The sequence below is a fragment of the Lindgomyces ingoldianus genome, assembly GCF_010093535.1.
Source record: "Lindgomyces ingoldianus strain ATCC 200398 unplaced genomic scaffold BDR25scaffold_1, whole genome shotgun sequence".
Classification (NCBI taxonomy): domain Eukaryota; kingdom Fungi; phylum Ascomycota; class Dothideomycetes; order Pleosporales; family Lindgomycetaceae; genus Lindgomyces; species Lindgomyces ingoldianus.
Genome location: NW_022985162.1, coordinates 703,863 through 720,493, shown reverse-complemented (window position 1 = coordinate 720,493; position 16,631 = coordinate 703,863). Strand labels below are relative to the sequence as shown.

Below are 16,631 nucleotides of genomic sequence, written 5' to 3'. Positions count from 1 at the left end.
TGCAGGATGAGGTTGGTAGGCTGGTGTTGTTATCGTGACCAGGTTCTCCTTTTGCGCACTGGCAAAATTCGCCCTCCTTGTCTGGTAAGACGATCCAAAGGTCTCACCACGACCTTCCTGGGCTTCTGTATCGTGGGTTGGGAAATGAGCCGTAGTGCGTGTCAGGTGGACTTTTGGGATTTCCCATATGGTTTTTCTGCTCGCCAGAGCCGAGCATCAAGACTGGGCGGTCATATGTTCTTCCCTCCCTGTCTAGCGTCCCCAGCATCCCGTTTACCCTTCGTTGTTGCAGGTATGGTATCCGACGGACCGACGATGAGCTGCAGTCTTGCGGGGATCGGCTTCTGAAGGTGAGCTTCTCGTAGGGCGATTCCCAAGCGCGCGGTTTACTGATTAACATGCGGACGGCGTCATATCGCACTATCGATAGCCCTTTCGCCATGCAGAATGTCGGCGAAATATTTGTAGAGAAGCGTGCCTTTGCTAATGGCTGCAAGAGGCACTGATCTGCTATGGAAGATGGCCTGGGCGCTTCTCGAAGCCCAAAACCATCTTCTTTGTGCCCCTGGACGATAATGTTGCGCCATTGGACGCCACAAATCTACTGTCGGTATAAAGGCTGATATATGAATGCTAGCGCTGTTGCCATCATCTTGAGACCTCTGGAGTAATATATTCCCTAAGACCCCGCATTCCTCCACATTGTTGAAAGTGATGCCACGCCTTTCAAATAATATATCTAGTGGCAATCTAGCCATCGGTGCATCAGTTGATCAAAGTCTTTCCCACAAACCAGGAGACGTTGTACGCTGGCGATGTATTTTCGTCTCAACTGGAGGGCAACTGCGCACCGCTGGCGCCTGTGATCGAAAACCGATCCAGGTCGGTTTTTCGAAAGTAGTGTAGTGCGAACATGTATACCCGGAATAGTAGGCTAGATTCATGAGCACGATCGCTCCGCTCCCGTATTCCCAAAGTGACAGACCACGAATGCCATGAACACGCCATCCATAGCTTTAAGAGAGCGGCAAAGTTATGTGACAAGTACCTTCAAGTGTGGCACTTCGTTGGCCGCCGGCATCAGTGTTGTGGGTAGATTCCCCGTTCCGCTACCCACACCTTTTTTCTTCCCCACCAGCGAACAGGATTGAGGTTTCCGGTCTTCCAGTCCAATTGAAATCGCTGCCACCTCATATATTCCGGCACACATGTAACATTCTCCGCAGCATTTAAGCCTGGGATTCTCGACTGCGTAGCCGGCAGATTTCCCCAGATTTACATTGCTCATGCTTCCTGTTCTATGCATCCTCTTCCATGCAAGGAAGTGAGCGACTACCCTCCTTTGCACGAGGAGCTATTGGGACTACCTAATAGCGTTGGCCTTAAGGAAATTGAACAAATTCGGGGTATTTAACATGAGTTAGCGGCGACAGCCGCTGCAAGATAGGATTGTCTCAAACAAGTGACCGAATCAAAATGCAAACGACCAAAACTTTGAGGTATCACGATTAGTAGTAAAGGAAGTATGGATATCTCCCTGACCATTGTCGCGCGCCTGATATTAGACTCGTGAGGAATCTCTCCCAGGATGCTGACAAAATGGTTGGTTGATGCGCTCCAACAATATAGTGATTAAGCAGATGGTAGACCCTACCTCTTCGTACAAGCTAGACACATATAGCCCGGACGCCCTTCGATTTCGGTGTCTCAAAATGTTGTAGTTGCCAACCTACTGGCGGCATTCCGGGCATCGATGCGATCCTCGTCCTCTTCCACTCCTTTCACACTTCCCGATTTACTAGCTGCACGCTTTCTTCCTGTGCCCGTCTCATCCTCCTCCTCATCCTCCTCTTCTACTGGGGCGCCAGCAAGGCTCCCACTTATGCTTCGGTTGAGTCCATCACCAGGTCGCCTTGGCACACCTGACCATGCATCCCCTTTCGGTCCTTGCGAGCTTGCAAGCGACGCACGACGCTGGGCTGGATGTGCTTCACGACCTAACCGTGACAGACCACCGCTTCCGTCGATGGCCCGGATGTCGGGCCGGACCTGCTCAAGTGTAGCGAGGGTTCGGCGCTCTGCCTCTATTTGGCGAACGACATATTCCCGGATCGCAGCCCGCATCTCAGCTGCAGACCGGGTAAACCATTTCCTCTGCTCCTGCAGAAGATTCGTCGTTACACGTTGAGATTTTTGCATGAGGTATGTCTCATGACTGCGAGCTTCGTCAAGTGCGGCAATAGCTTCGTCGACCTTATCTCTCTTCACACTAGAACTAGCTTTCAATCTATCAGCGGCAGAGAGTTTTGATCGAGTGGCAGCTTGAGCCTGCAGAAGTTCGCGGAGCAGAATGTGACGGTTTGTGAGTGTTTCCTTGACGATGAAAGCATCACTGCTGTGGTACGAAAGGGGATCGCCCAGCGTCGTCGCCTCGCCTGTTCCCTGCGCAGCGTGAAAGTCGCCCGTCGCTTGGATCACCTTCCCCAGTTTTCGGTAAGCCATGCTCAAGCCTAGATGGGTCTCTTGCACGTGCATTGCTGCGAATTTCACCCCCAAATCAGACTCGGCAAGGCCAAGACCTAGTGGATGTGAGTAAAGTTAAGATATCAAGAAAGGGGCCATTTAACGTACTCCTTCTAGATTTCACAATTTTCTCGACCTTCTGTCCTGTTTCCATAGTTCCAAGATAGAAGGCCTTCACAACCGGGCGAGCTGCGGCAAGCTCTGGCGTATCATCTGGCGGGGGTGCGAATTGCTTGATCACCTTCCGTCGCACACCAGTGGCTGGCTGCTTCCTTCGTACTACCGGGCTGTATCCAAAGTCACTTTCCACAAAGAATACCATCTCCTCGTCGCGCATGAGCACTTCGTTGCTGCAAACGACGTTCAACCATCGCTGTAAGGATGCCTTCACGCGGGCTTCATCCTCATCCGTGCCAACGCCGGCAGAGGTCAACGGAGGAGGGACGGCAGGAACGAACGCTTCTGGGTTTGCAGATATGAGGTGCTCTCCAAGCTTCACGAATTCAGAGTGCAGGCGCCGAACGTCGCGGAACTGAGTCGTGCGGAATTTAGGCAGATTTGTCTGCGTTGATCGTGTCAGCATGCGACGTTATATGCCACAAATACCTGGGATTTTGGCCCGCCAAGGGGGAGGTGGTGGTCAACGTACATAGACATCAAATCGGAGAATTGGGTCCTTCCGGCCTGTCCGCTCGAGGCCCGTGACTTTGGCCGAGAGCTTGTACTGCGGATGATGCGGGCGCTGCTGGCGTGCCCCATGGTGATACCGCTGTGGCTCATGTCTTTGCTGGCCCTGTTGGTCTTGGGAGGAAGCTTGCTGTACCGATTGGGGAGAGTGCTGCCCTTCCTGGGCAGAACTTAGTGGGGGTGGAGCGTGGTCGCCATTCTCGGACGCCGTGCCTGGCCTGTGGTGCGAGTCTGGTTCGCCCATATAGCCATACTGGCCTGAGTCCTGGCCATAAGGCGAAGCTTGCGGAGGGAGCGGGGAGGGTGGAATGTCGCCGGTGGGTGGTTGCGCAAATGCAGTTCGGTTGTGCTGGGGAGAAGAAGCCCACGGATCCGCGCCTCCAGGATGCTCCGGGTCGTGCGGCAGGGCGGAATAGTCCATGGCGTCGAGAGCAATTGACGCGAAGGTCGTGTGGCCAGGCAGTGGTTACGAAGGGGAGGCCGCCGATTGTTGGTGCTGAGACATTACTTCCTCGCCTTGGCCCGTCACCGCTTCCTATTTGGGGAAAGCGCAAGACACTATCTTGAACTTCAAGGTCACGTGTGCGCAGCTCCCTCCTTCCTCAGTCCATCGAAGACGCCATCAGAGCACAGCACTTGTTATGCGGATTGGATGGGCGCCGTGTGTCAGTCGAGTCATTCGACATAATGTGAAAGCTCCTCGGAGACTGCTGTCTGCGCTGGTCCGCCCTGAACAGCCACAGCTTTCGAAAACTCGAAACATTGGCATTATCGCGCACATTGATGCCGTGAGTGTCTTGTGTTCATCCCCGCTCAGCAGGTCTCATATATCACTTTAGGGAAAGACGACGACGACGGAGCGTATGCTCTATTACAGCGGTTACACGCGAAGAATTGGAGGTACGGAAATTTTCTTCATCTTGCCATTGCATCCGTACTATTCGTCTCGCCTGAAAACCCAACCCTCTGGTGGCTGGTTCTAAGTGGGCACCAGATGTCGATGAAGGCTCTACAGTTACAGACTTCCTCCCAGCCGAGCGGGCCCGAGGAATCACAATTCAGTCCGCCGCTATTACATTTCACTGGCCCCCGCTCAATGAGCAAGCACCATCAGCATTAGAACAGGAGCTTCCAGAGATGTTTGACTTGGTTCCTCGCTCCACCATCTCGCATAATATCAACCTCATTGATACCCCAGGTCATGCCGACTTCACTTTTGAGGTACTCCGATCTCTTCGGGTTCTTGATGGCGCCGTCTGCATCCTTGATGGCGTTGCCGGCGTTGAAGCGCAAACAGAGAAAGTGTGGATGCAGGCAGGTCATTACCAAATCCCGCGGATAGTCTTCGTCAACAAGCTCGATCGAGTTGGTGCTGCATTTTCCCGGACTGTCAAAGAAATTGGGGTACGATTACATGGCTGGCCCGCTGTATGCCAGATCCCCTGGTGGAGGGGCGGAAATGGCGAATTTATTGGTGTAGGAGACGTTGTCTACCTCCGAGGCATGCTATGGCAGGGTGCAACGGATGGGAGCCATATCCATGCATTCAGCCTTCAGGAAATGGAGAGTCATGACAAGAACTTTGCCAGTGAAATCAAAAATGCCCGCAGAGCCCTCGTTGAGCTTCTGAGCGAGCACGACGATGGCATGGTTGAACTATTCTTAGAATACGGCGAAGACCACCTTGCAATCCCTGGAACTCATATCATAGAATCACTCCGTAAGACTGTGCTGCAGGCTCCCCAGAAGATTATTCCAGTCTTCGCAGGGGCCAGCTTCCGGAACATAGGCGTCCAGCCCCTTCTCGACGGGATCGTCGATCTTCTACCATCTCCTGTCGAACGTCCGGATCCAGAGATCAGTCTTGGCGGGAGAAGTTGTAAACTCTCACAGCTGCTGGAGGGTAATGCCCATGACTTGATACCCCTGCCCACCAGTAGGAATCAAAAGCCTCTCGATGCCAGAAACCTCGTAGCTTGTGCTCTAGCTTTCAAAGTTGTCAACGATGTCAAACGTGGTATTCTTGTCTATGTCCGAGTATACTCAGGTTCCATAGATAAAGGCTCAACACTATTCAACACCAATCTCGGCTCCGCCGAACGCGTACCAAAGCTACTGAAAATGTACGCCAGCGACGCCGTGGAAGTCGACTCCATCCCAGGCGGTCAAATAGGCGTTATTCCGGGCCTCAAGCAGGCACGTACTGGAGACACTCTTATCGTTTATAAGGGATTAAACGTCAAGTCGCAACTTCCGTCTCCAGTAAATACTCTACAACTGCGGCCCATTCAAGTTCCGCCTCCGGTTTTCTTCACCAGTATCGAACCACACTCCTTGAGCGAGCAGAAACATGTCCTAGACACGCTATCCATCCTATTGAGAGAAGACCCAAGCCTTCAGTTGTCCGTTGACGAGGAATCGGGACAGACGCATCTTGCGGGTATGGGTGACCTCCATCTCGAAATTGCTCGTGATCGGCTCTTGAATGATTTTAAAGCTAAAGCTAGGATTGGAAAAATTGAAATCGGATACAGGGAGACTATTAATTCAGCTTCGTCTCCGTACACGTCTCATCTAGAGAGGATCATTGCTGGGAAAGTGGCAAAAGCGAGCATAACGGTCTCGGTCACACCCATAAATCAGTCCGCACAGCCCGACTTTACGCGAGACGAAGACCCTTACACAACAGCCTACGAAACCGAAGATGGGAATTGTATCACAATAGCGCATCCTGAGCTCTCCAAAATTGATAGCCAGCACCCTTTAATCCCACCCCACCTCAACTTCTCTCAAATCCTAGCCGCTATCCACACTGGTGCCTGTGCCGCCTTAGCACGTGGCCCAGTAAACGGTTTTCCAATCGCATTCACCGCTGTAACCATTCAGCTCGACGCCAAAAAGCACATATCCACTGAGACCAACTCCTCCGCGATCTCGACAGTAACCCGACAAGCTGTATCTTCAAGTCTCCGAGCCTCGTGTGAGGTATCTCCATCTACGCTCATGGAGCCCGTTATGCTTGTGAATATCTTCGTACCCGAATCGTCAATGGGGAGTGTAGTTCAAGACGTCAGTTCCGCACGCGGAGGGCAGGTACTCTCTCTAGACGGCCCCGATTCCACTCCCTCAACTATTGAAGATCTTCACATCAATCCGTCCAAAATTTATACTCCTCCAGATCCGTTTTCTTCTGGGTTCCTCGAGACGAGTCTGAGTGACAGCCAGCGACAGATTGTTGCCCGGGTGCCTTTAAAAGAAATGGTTGGGTACCTCAGCCACCTACGTTCGCTCACGGGCGGCCGTGGCACGTTTGTCATGCAAGTTGATGGATTCGAGAAGATGAGTGAGCTTCGACAAAGGGGGGTTCTAGAGGGTTTGCGGGAATGTATCTGAACCTGTTTAAGTTCACGACTGTAGTATACATGTACACACATTGTATAAATGAACCCACATCCGTGTGTTTGACAATGACCCTTCATAGGAAAAACTGCATGCTTTCATTCGATACATTCACAACAGTTCATGAGTATCAATCCAAATACCAATCTAGCTTCGCCTTGCAAGGCGCCGAGACACAAACACTTCCAACTCCAGGCAACGCCACAACACCACACCACCACGACACTTTTCATGATATAAAAAGCAAGGCCTCATCAACCTCAACCCCAAACTTGTCTCCATTCAGTCCATTGAACTGGTTCGTCCAACATTCCCCCTCCTTTCCATCCACCGGATCCAAAGCCCTCACCTCTTCATCTAATTTTTTCAAGTCCGCGTTCTGCCACACTTTCTCGGTCTCGGATTTTGGGTTTTCCTGGTGGCTAAACTCGACTTGAAGGTCGCGAGCAGCGCGATTGGCATTGCCTAGACTCAGGTAGTGCCGGTCTTTGATGAACTCCCGGATTCGCTTTCCGCTGTTTTCGATATCATCTTGGTCTTCGTCGTCACCTATTTGAATGAGCTTGTATAGCCGGACAACAAAGAATTTCTTCGCATCCCTAACGCGTAGGGCTTTAGCTTTCTCAACATACTTCGCTTTCATGTGGGAGTGGAGTTTCCAGAAGACATTCATATTGCATCCCGTCATTCCGGAATTGGCTGAAGGGGTAGCTCGAGTTGGTTTGTCGGATTCACGCCTGACACGTTTCAAGGCAATATCTGGGCTAGGTAAACGAGGACGTTTTTTGTCACTGCAGGAGTCATTGTCTCCCTGCACAAGTTCTGACGATGTTGTGAGAATTCTAGAAGATTCGCGTAGTGTCGTTGATTGCTGTTCGGAGCCTGGTTGGTCCTCTAGATTAGTATTTCCGAGCATTTTTGGAGGAGCCGTTGAATGGCCTTTCACTTCTGAGGTGGATTCTGTCTGTCGTTTTGACGATATTAGAGGCGGTTGTACTGGGACAGGAGAAGTTGAAGAAAGCATGGCTGACTCAGGATTGAACGTCGTCGTCGATTTGGGTGCGGTGGTAATTCCTAAAGTGGTGTTATGGGTCGTTATGTACGGGTTCACAGGTGTGCACCTGGCTATTGGTGTGAATGGTTTCTCCTGTTCTGATCTCCCCAATGCTTCTGAGTTAGAGCTCTCCTTATCACCTTTTAATTCCAGTGAAAATTTCTTAAGCCCAATCCTGTCTACGGTCTCATCCTTGGGTGACCTGAGCGTTAAAATTGGATTGTCGTGTTGGACTACCTGTAAGAAGGTGGAGGCTTTTGAAGGTCTGTTTGAGACAACCGTCGATCCGGCTCCAAGACTCTGTTTAGGAGTCTCGGTTGCCTCCAAGCTGCCTAGAGATGAGTGTAGTCTAGTTTTCCCTTTTGACTTAATCACCTCCGTAGCTACATTTGCGCGGATCCCTAGGATACTGGTCGTCTTTGGCTTCCTTGAGGATTGGGTATTTTTATTGGATTCGCTTGTACGCGTCTTCGAAGTCTTGTTTGAGACTGCACTGGCTTTTCTGTTTGCCTGCATATCATTCAAGTTCTGGGAAGTGTTCGTAGTGCTGTCCTTTGCAACGTTTGTGATAGTCCGAGACAACCCTCTGGAGATTTCTTTGCCCTGCGAGCTGATTCTGTTGGGAGAGATATTTGTATTCCTCAGTGGACAAGTCTTAGTGGGAGCGGCACGGAATAGAGCTGGTTTGCGGGCCAGCAAGAGATATGGAAATTGGCCAACAAGAGGTTTCTTGGTGCCGAGAGACGCAACATTCGAATTGGGTTGTCGATATGCCCTCAAGTTGTTACTCCTTTGTGAGCGGCTCGATTTAAGAGGATTGCCTAGTGCCTTTGGTTTTGGTATGGGTGCCTTGACCTCCTCTGGCATTGGATTGGGTTGGAAACTCGAATTACACTTATGGTAGGAAGGATCTGGCAGAGCAGCGGCTAGTTTCTCAGTCCGCCTAGACTGTGTCATTGATCCAGAATCGCTGTGCCCTTTGAGCCCCTGCCCCTGAGCTAGGCCTTGGACGCTTCGCACAGTTTTCGTGTATATTTTGGGCGTCATCACCGTTTGGCGTCCAAAAGAGATGCCCTGATGAGGTTCGGTGGGGTTTGGTGGCAGAATGTGGGCGTTTGCTATTAGATTGGGGTATGACTGCCTCTTATACTCTACCAGTAAATGAGAAGTATTCCACCGTTTAGGACTATTCCGAGTAGCAGGGTGGGTAGGAAGTGTGATAGCGGTGATTGGTGGCTGGGTAGAATCTGTGTTTGGTTTCAGACCTGCACCTGCGTTTGGGTCCTAACCTGTAATTGGAGAATCGATCAAATACATGAGCAAGATAGAAACCACAAATCTCTTGAAAGGGACTGCTTTGTTAAGGTATGTTTCGGAGTATGCCACATATTCCACATGATATTCTAGAGTTTCGATCAAGTCCCTAGCTTTTGAATTAATGAGTGGTGAAAAAACGAGGTAAAGCTCAATAACTTACCCGAGGTGGGGGCAGCTCCTCATCTGATTGAACGAAGAGGGACTCCCCGGGAACGGGGTGGTTGTGCAGGTGGTCATGCATTGTATCACGAGTCAGCGAACAAAACAAAAGTCTCAAGGATGTGTTCGCGATATGGGCCTCCGTAGGCAAGGTCGTTTGTCAGTATATCTCTCTGTAATTTGAAACCTTGTCGATGATGAGAAGATGAAAAGTCGGTGGAGCCGATGAGAGGAGGACACCTTAAAAGCACTCGGACGAACGACATGGTTCTTCGTCCACACACATGAATTGATCTAGGCAAGTTTTAGAACCATGTAGTGCATTTAGCAACATACAAGCTTGAAAGAAAATTTTAGTATACATTGGTCTCTTTCGGCCAAAGGGTAGATTGTCGCGCAACATTTCCCTTGTATGCCTGACTCAAAATATGCACAGTGTGCTCACACAGGGGCAGAATTTGATCCGTCAATTCTTGATGTAATTAAGTGGAATGTCTACAGCGTGCAAATCACTATGCTTAACTAACAAGACTATGTTCCACGTTGAGTGGGAAGATGTAGTACATGTGCACAATTTTATGCTAGACACTTAAAGAAGGAAGAATAGAAGGATGGTGTAGGCTCGCCACCCCCAAAGGTCAAGTATAAAAGAATAGGATAGGTAGCGAACAGCTATACGAATTGGGTTTGATTATAGCGAAATTGAACACGCTCCTGAGTGCAGGATACGTATGGAATGCGGGCATCGTTCATTGACGGCGACGAATGCAAGTTTGAGGCTCAGGGAGAGCTTAGTCATCTAACTAGGTAGTTAACTAACTACCCGAAACGTCTAAGCGTTGTTCCATCATCCAGGACGAAATTCTCGTCCCTCAACTTGAGGCGCAAATTTGCCGACGTCCACCACAGCCCCGTTAGTTGAGATGGCGGAAGATTTACAATCCGCAGGGATTCCCGTGCCTGAAAGGACCCTGCGAGATTTTCAAGGAGTCATCGCACGGATACTTCCTCAATTTGCAGAGCAGGAGCAAACCAACAGCGTCAAGTAAGGTAGCAAAGGTGAATTGATTATTATTGGACGAGAATTTATTTGACTTTTCGTTCAGGCAGCTCCAGGATGTAGTCTCACCTCTTTTGAAGACTGCGGACGTGGTGGATTTACCCGCTTCACACAGGGCTGCCGCATGTAATATCTTATGTGCCATCATCGACGCCTGCCATGCCTCTAAAGTTGAATATGCGCGCAACGCAATCTTGGACGACGGTATATGGTTCCGACTGTTTGAAATCTTTCTTCAGAGGTCAGAAAATGCGAAGGCAAAATCCATGAGGCAGGTCCTGTTAGTCCTTACTAATGTGTTGTTAAAAAACCAAGGCACACAGTCGCACCAACAGCGAGATCGAGCTGTGTCAACATTTCTTACCATTATATGTCATCACCAGGATCGCATGCAAGTCAAACCAGCTCTACAAGGCCTGGCGCACTTTCTCTCTAAGGGCATCATATCAATTTCTGGGGTAGTTGAGCTATATCAAACTCAACAAGGAGGGCATAACCCACTGACGAGCCCCCAATACATCCAGCTATTATTTGGGGAATTTCTTCGCTGGACTACACATCATGATACTGCACCAGCTGCTGGTCATTTGATTAAGAATGCTCTAATTCAAATTCGAGCATCGTTTAAGGTCGAGGACATGGCGAGAGCTAACGTGGTGACATTTCCTCTCTGGATTGAGCCCGTAATCACCGCTATTCGTCGCTGGCCGGAACGAATTCAAGAATTCAAAACCAATGTCTTTCCTCATTGTTTTCTTCCAAACATGGATGAGTACCTGAGCTTTCTCTCATATCTTCACCTAGAGCATCACATATCTATAAAGGGACAGCCACCAAATCAACTACGGGTTCACGGCGATATTCGAAACAATCTAGAAGGATTCGAAGAGTTTAGTATGCTTCTAGCCGCAATCGAAACTGGAAAGGAACTGGGGATTGTCAAAGACGTCGGTGAGTGGTTCTATTCAATTTTTGGGAGAATCTCACGAATAATTCAAGATTGCCGCCTTTCCAACGCCATTGAAGTATATGGGAACTGTATACATTTGCCAGATGATTCCTTTAGTAGTTGGCTATCTCATCCAACTCCTAGAGTTCAACTTGCAGGACTATATCTATCAGTACACTCAACTGCTATAACGAGGCCGATCACGAGTGGGATTTTCAAATCCCTCAAAAAGAATTTACCTCATATACATGCGAATACAGACGCTAACTTCCGAGGGGAGGTGCTTGGGCTCGTGCAACGACTATTTGACCGTTTAAGAGGAAGCACAGCAGCTCTGGCAAAGTCGGAAAGTAAAAGCAGAACGGGCGACAGGCTTTCGTTCCCCAAACGCAAGGAGCACGTCAAGGCCAGAGTGCAATTCAGCTCAGAAAATAGCTCCCTTTTGGAACATTTGGATTTCATCAGCTGGTATCTAAACTTTCTTGAGTGGGAACTGCGTCCCGGTGCATCGTACCAGAGACATATAACTGCACTCAAAGCTTTGACCACTGTTATGAGGTCCGGCTTGGATCCTGGTGTTCCACATCGCAACCTGTCCAAACAGGCCCAAGGAAAATTACGCTGGGCCCACGAATTGCATGTGCCTAACCTTGGACTGGAGAGATTACTACTTGATCTAATGTTGGATCCCTTTGACGACGTTCGAAGTGCCGCTGCCTTTATATTACAGCTCTGTCTGGAGTCGCACCCGACTAAAACCAATCGTGCGACAATCTTTCCATATTCCAATTTCCTTGTGCGTGCAGAGTTGCTTATGCTTCAGACCGGACGAGCAGATCAGGCAGATGGTGTTGCTCGAGCGTATTCACTCATCTTCTCCCAATCTTCAAAGGATCCACAGAGTACGCAAACCGCAAGCATGGGTCACATGCAAACAAGGAGTGATATATTCATTCATCTCACGGATCAACTGGAAGAGACCCTCCGAATTGCTTATAACGATATTTCTCTCGCCGTTAACGGACGTCCGGTCCATGGCATTTTTTCTGCATTGCGCTACATCGTCGATCAAGATCAATTCTATCCCGATATAAGCCAACTATCAGTCACTGAGCTTGACGAATGGAAAAAAGCCCATGAACAAATCTGCACGTGCTTTGTTACCCTCTGGTCCTGCATTCGAGATGTGCTTTGTACCGATGCTCCAGAAGGCTACGTCCCAGAAGAACTTGAAGATGAACCAAGTATAAACACGAAAGAGATCTTAAGTTATTCCTGGAGAGGCTTGAAGGAAGCCAGTGTTCTTCTCCGTGCCATAGTCATGAAGGCTCCAGTGGGCACAACGGAATTCTCCCTCTTAAACCCTAAGACGTTCAGCATGCTTGGCCGACTTTGTTTCTCTCAGCTCGCAGACCTCCGACATCGTGGCGCTTTCTCCACAGTCGCACAAACTTTCGCAGCTTTCTGTCGCCGCTGTGTTTTAGACGATGATGAGACGCTTCGAGCTCTCCCAGAAACATGGTACCTGGAGACTATTATGTGTATACAAGATAAAGCGACTTCCATCACTCGAAGATCAGCAGGTATTCCTTCCTTGATGGCAGGAATCGTCGCGGCAGATATACAAACCGGTGATAGCCTTCTCTCTCGTGCTATACGGGATCTGATTGATGAGGCATCCCAAGGAGCACAAAGCTCAAACATTGAACAAAGCCGCCTGCCTCAGGTTCATGCGCTCAACTGTCTCAAAGAGATATTCACCACATCTAGGCTCAGTGCCGCGTCTGAGACGTACATTGGGGTTGGGCTCGATCTTGCGGCGAAAACTCTGAATTCAAAAATGTGAGTCTACAGTGTTTCGTAGAACTTTCTCTAGCACTGCGCTGACATTGCCATGCTGAGTAGCTGGCCGATAAGGAACTCCAGTCTCATGCTCTTCAAAGCTCTAATCGAAAGGTTGCTAGGCAGCAACGAAGCCCAGGAATGGACAGAACAAGAGCAAGGAAAGACGTCAAGATTCTCCTACATTAATTTCCCAAACCTGGTCGACATACTCTCCAATATGCTAAATACTGAAAACGCCTCAGCATCTTCGGAAGAGCCGTCTTCCAGTAGCAGTTCACTTCATGGTGCTGAAGGTGTATTTCCTGCTTTGCAAATACTTCAGCAAGCACCACCTCCCGAATCACACCGCAAGTCAATAGTGGAATTAGTTCTACGCCTTACCAGTAGCCCTCACTGGTATCTCCGCGACATGGCTGCCCGGACATATGTGTCCCTACAACGTCCCCATGAGTACTATGACAACATCATCGCACTGCTGTACTCTCTCCCTAATTCTCATAATGCACAGCATGGTCTACTGCTATGCTCGAAGTATATGATAGCAAAACTTTTACGGAACTCTCAAGATGTGGAATGTGATGCGAAGTTAGCTAACTTGTTAGAGGAATTTTCTAGCGTATTTGGTAAGAGCAAATGCCCGTTCACCAAGGCGGCGTTTCTAGACCTTGCGATAATTTGCGGAGTCTCGATTTCACGTAAGAGCTTGGTTTCTGGATCGACTCTACAGGCATCGATGAAGATCAACGCTGCTGTTGCAAATGTTCACAGAGGTTCAAAATACCACAAGAGCCGGAACGCATTACTTAGAAGAGCACAGAGCCTACAACTCATCATCAATTACTCGATACTACAACGTGAAACTTTTATTGGAGAAGGATGGCCAGAAAGCCCTGGCAATCTTCGGGACGATCCGTTCGAATTTGCTACAGGAGACGCAGACTCCCTTTGCGCTCTACTGGAACTCGTCTCCGATATAATTCAACACTCAGATCCAGGCTCTTCAGTCGTGTCAAAGACGCATTTGCTTCATCACATATACACAGGTGTCTTTCCTCTTGCACACCACGACGTCAAATCAAAAGCTCAGTTTGTTATGGCTAAAGCATTTACGAACGAATGTCTAAGAGCCGAATTCTTCAAGATTGAAAGCCAACGAGGTATGGATAGGGGAATTCGCAGCATCGATAATTTTGAAGGCCAGTGTCTCGAAGGTTCTCCTTCGACGATGCAGAGCGCATTGCGTCTCCTGGGATATTTCTTGGACTTTGCTTTTCATGCCTTTCCCGAGCAGCGCAGGACACTTCTGCCCCGATTCGGTCGCTATGTCCGTTTGCTACGGAGGACGATTGAAGATACAGTGGTAGGGTCTCTAATAAGCTCCGCTATCTTTTAATACTAACACTAAGCTCAGCCATTTGATTCCCGTCACGCCGCCGTGTTGTCCATAAACGGCTTACACCACATATGGACAGCACAGCCGGAAAACAAGTCTACATCATCCATCATTCTCTGTTTCACCATCATCTTGTATGACCTTCTTAACGACGATGACGACGAGATCCGCGATACTGCCGCCGTAGTCGCAGCTAAACTTCTTCGAGGCCAAGGCCACGGCCACTTGCGTAACTTGAAAGATGCTGTCCCCATTGCCACATCCCAGCGTCTTACGCGCTTCCTTTGTCAATCATTCACCAACTCTCAAGACCTATGTAGAGAGGCATTGCGCCGGCTCACAGGTGCCCCATCATCCATGGCCTTGTTTACCCGCCCATTCCGAGATTTGCTCGCAGAGAAAAGAGAGGAAGACACCGCACTCTTTGTACAAGAGAAGCAGAATCTATTCAAGGATGACAGTATCGATGCGGTGATCTGGTCCCGCGTCCTAAAGTCTCTTTCCCTTGCAGCAATTCCTGAGGCGGTTGTATTCGGCTTGAAGGACTGGGTGCTAGATGGGGTGTCAGCTTTGACGGATATGGCGAGGAACGAGGTAGATGGTCCATTAGGCTGGACGACAAAGCCTGACGTATTTGCGTTAGGGATGAGGCTTATTTGTGCAGCTGAAGTGACGTTATATTGGCCCGGTGGCGAGAAATGGAGAGTTAGAAAAGCGTTGAGGAAATTTGCGGATGTGGGAGAGATGAATGGGCTTAATAGCTTTTGGGTGGAGAGGATAGAGAGGGTTTTGGCAGATTCGATCGTGAATGTGGTGAAGGGAGTGTGTAGCAGCTTGCCTGCGCTCTAGATGGACGGAATAATCATGTCATTGCTTGAAGAAATTGTTACGAAATCGTTCTCCAACTTTCCCATCTCTGCAGAAGCCTAACACTGTTGTCTGCATGCGTGAGACTTCGAAAGCCTGCCTTCACTACCTCAAATCCGCCGGCCATCAACACCAGCACCCACAACTTTCACCCACCACACCATGCCTCTCCTCTCCTCTCACAACATTAAAATAGAAAATCTTCATCATCTATCTACTCACTTCTCATAAATTACACCACACCACACCGCAGCACACCTTCCCTCGCCCCCAGACCCAACACCCAATCACCAAAACACTACTGCAACCTTTGTCCAACGCCGCAATGAATGTCAACACGACGGTGGTCGCAGTCCTCTTCTCCCTCGTTACCTTCAGCATCATCCTCGGCATCCTTCTTTACTACTGCATGATGCGCTATGTCGTCGTCCTTCACCAGCGGCGCGTACATGCGCGTGCCGTGAACGGGATGGAGAGTGATATCGCTTTGGAGAGTCGTCGCGGCGGCACAAGTAACGGGAAAGGGAACGGGAGCAAGAAAGGAGATGGGAGCAAGAAAGGAGATGGGAGCAAGAAAGGAGATGGGAGCAAAAAAGGAGATGGGAGCAAGAAAGGAGGTGGGAGCAAGAAAGGAGGTGGGAGCAAGAAAGGAGGTGGGAGCAAGAAAGCGGGTGGGAGCAGGAGCAGGAGCAGGGGTGGGAGTGGAAGGGGAAGTGGAAATGCTGTGGACGGTGGAAATGGAGGTGGGCAGGGAGGTAGGGTTGGGAGTACAAAGGGCAATTGACAACGCAGGCTGATGACGCACACTCACACAGAAGGCCAGTCAAGGAGCGGCAACAGAGAAATCAGGATAGGAATCCAGGTTTAGGCTTGCGAGAACAGTATGTTTGATTCGGTTGAAGATCGATGTGCTGCTAATTCGGTGTACCCGGTGAACGCCAATATGTTTGTTAGATTGTAGGACCAAGGTCGGACAGAAATTCTCCAATACTTGCCAGGATGTGCGAAGTTTGCTCATAGACGAGCAAATATTTCAGTAGAGTTAATGAACTTTTTCGCCCGCATGACAAAGGTGAGATTGACGGCGGTGTATTGTAATACAACATATAGATTAGAGGGGTGACCTCTGGTTTGCTAAGTGATGAGCGGAAGAGGGGTTCACAACCATATTCTGTTTGCACCTAGGGGACAAACCGATCACTCGAGCTGTTGAGTTTAAGAAATTCCGAGTTCGCCTACTGACATCCCTCAGTTACCAATTCATTTCCTCTCCCGCTACTAACAATGGGTGATCAAGGAACAGTCATTGCCATCATCGCCGCCGCCGTATTCGGGACTGTTGTTCTTTGGATAGCAGTATATTACCTTCACAAATGGA

At 49.4% G+C, this 16,631-nt stretch overlaps 6 protein-coding genes across 6 annotated transcripts; 3 read left to right on the top strand and 3 right to left on the bottom strand.

Annotated features, from left to right (window-relative positions):
• Positions 1-612: 612 nt before the first annotated feature.
• Positions 613-970, top strand: BDR25DRAFT_2385 (uncharacterized protein). Its single transcript, XM_033685636.1, has one exon. The coding sequence runs from the start codon at positions 715-717 to the stop codon at positions 904-906; it is 192 nt and encodes a 63-aa protein (XP_033554440.1). The 5' UTR covers positions 613-714; the 3' UTR covers positions 907-970.
• Positions 971-1,258: 288 nt separating this feature from the next.
• BDR25DRAFT_249683 (vacuolar protein sorting-associated protein Vps17) lies at positions 1,259-3,675 on the bottom strand. The gene is made up of 3 exons (XM_033686025.1): positions 3,173-3,675; positions 2,632-3,085; positions 1,259-2,579 (listed from the first exon to the last, which is right to left on the bottom strand). Exons 1-3 carry the CDS (start codon positions 3,629-3,631, stop codon positions 1,708-1,710), a joined length of 1,785 nt encoding a protein of 594 aa, XP_033554439.1. The 5' UTR covers positions 3,632-3,675; the 3' UTR covers positions 1,259-1,707.
• Positions 3,676-3,827: 152 nt separating this feature from the next.
• On the top strand, positions 3,828-6,603 carry BDR25DRAFT_274853 (mitochondrial translation elongation factor-like protein G; the record flags this gene model as incomplete). Its single annotated transcript, XM_033687442.1, has 3 exons — positions 3,828-3,998; positions 4,050-4,110; positions 4,205-6,603. The coding sequence occupies exons 1-3, from the start codon at positions 3,852-3,854 to the stop codon at positions 6,601-6,603; spliced, it is 2,607 nt and encodes an 868-aa protein (XP_033554438.1). The 5' UTR covers positions 3,828-3,851.
• Positions 6,604-6,718: 115 nt separating this feature from the next.
• Positions 6,719-9,221, bottom strand: BDR25DRAFT_364482 (uncharacterized protein; the record flags this gene model as incomplete). Its single annotated transcript, XM_033696847.1, has 2 exons — positions 6,719-8,947; positions 9,141-9,221. 2 exons carry the CDS (start codon positions 9,219-9,221, stop codon positions 6,839-6,841), a joined length of 2,190 nt encoding a protein of 729 aa, XP_033554437.1. The 3' UTR covers positions 6,719-6,838.
• An 841-nt stretch (positions 9,222-10,062) lies between these two features.
• Positions 10,063-15,235, top strand: BDR25DRAFT_274851 (HEAT repeat protein-like protein; the record flags this gene model as incomplete). Its single annotated transcript, XM_033687441.1, has 5 exons — positions 10,063-10,179; positions 10,250-11,150; positions 11,199-12,990; positions 13,054-14,353; positions 14,405-15,235. The coding sequence occupies 5 exons, from the start codon at positions 10,063-10,065 to the stop codon at positions 15,233-15,235; spliced, it is 4,941 nt and encodes a 1,646-aa protein (XP_033554436.1).
• Positions 15,236-15,471: 236 nt separating this feature from the next.
• Positions 15,472-16,271, bottom strand: BDR25DRAFT_347926 (uncharacterized protein; the record flags this gene model as incomplete). The annotated part of the gene is made up of 3 exons (XM_033694342.1): positions 15,472-15,511; positions 15,562-16,046; positions 16,092-16,271. 3 exons carry the CDS (start codon positions 16,269-16,271, stop codon positions 15,472-15,474), a joined length of 705 nt encoding a protein of 234 aa, XP_033554435.1.
• Between the last annotated feature and the right edge of the window lie 360 nt (positions 16,272-16,631).

Bases quoted from the DNA above. Each gene is read 5' to 3' on its own strand.
- BDR25DRAFT_2385 (XM_033685636.1), top strand. From the start codon at position 715: ATGCCACGCCTTTCAAATAATATATCTAGTGGCAATCTAGCCATCGGT.
- BDR25DRAFT_249683 (XM_033686025.1), bottom strand. From the start codon at position 3,631: ATGGACTATTCCGCCCTGCCGCACGACCCGGAGCATCCTGGAGGCGCG. The intron at 3,086-3,172 runs GTACGTTGACCA...CGATCAACGCAG, and splicing joins TTCTCCGATTTGATGTCTAT to ACAAATCTGCCTAAATTCCG. The intron at 2,580-2,631 runs GTACGTTAAATG...CACATCCACTAG, and splicing joins AATTGTGAAATCTAGAAGGA to GTCTTGGCCTTGCCGAGTCT.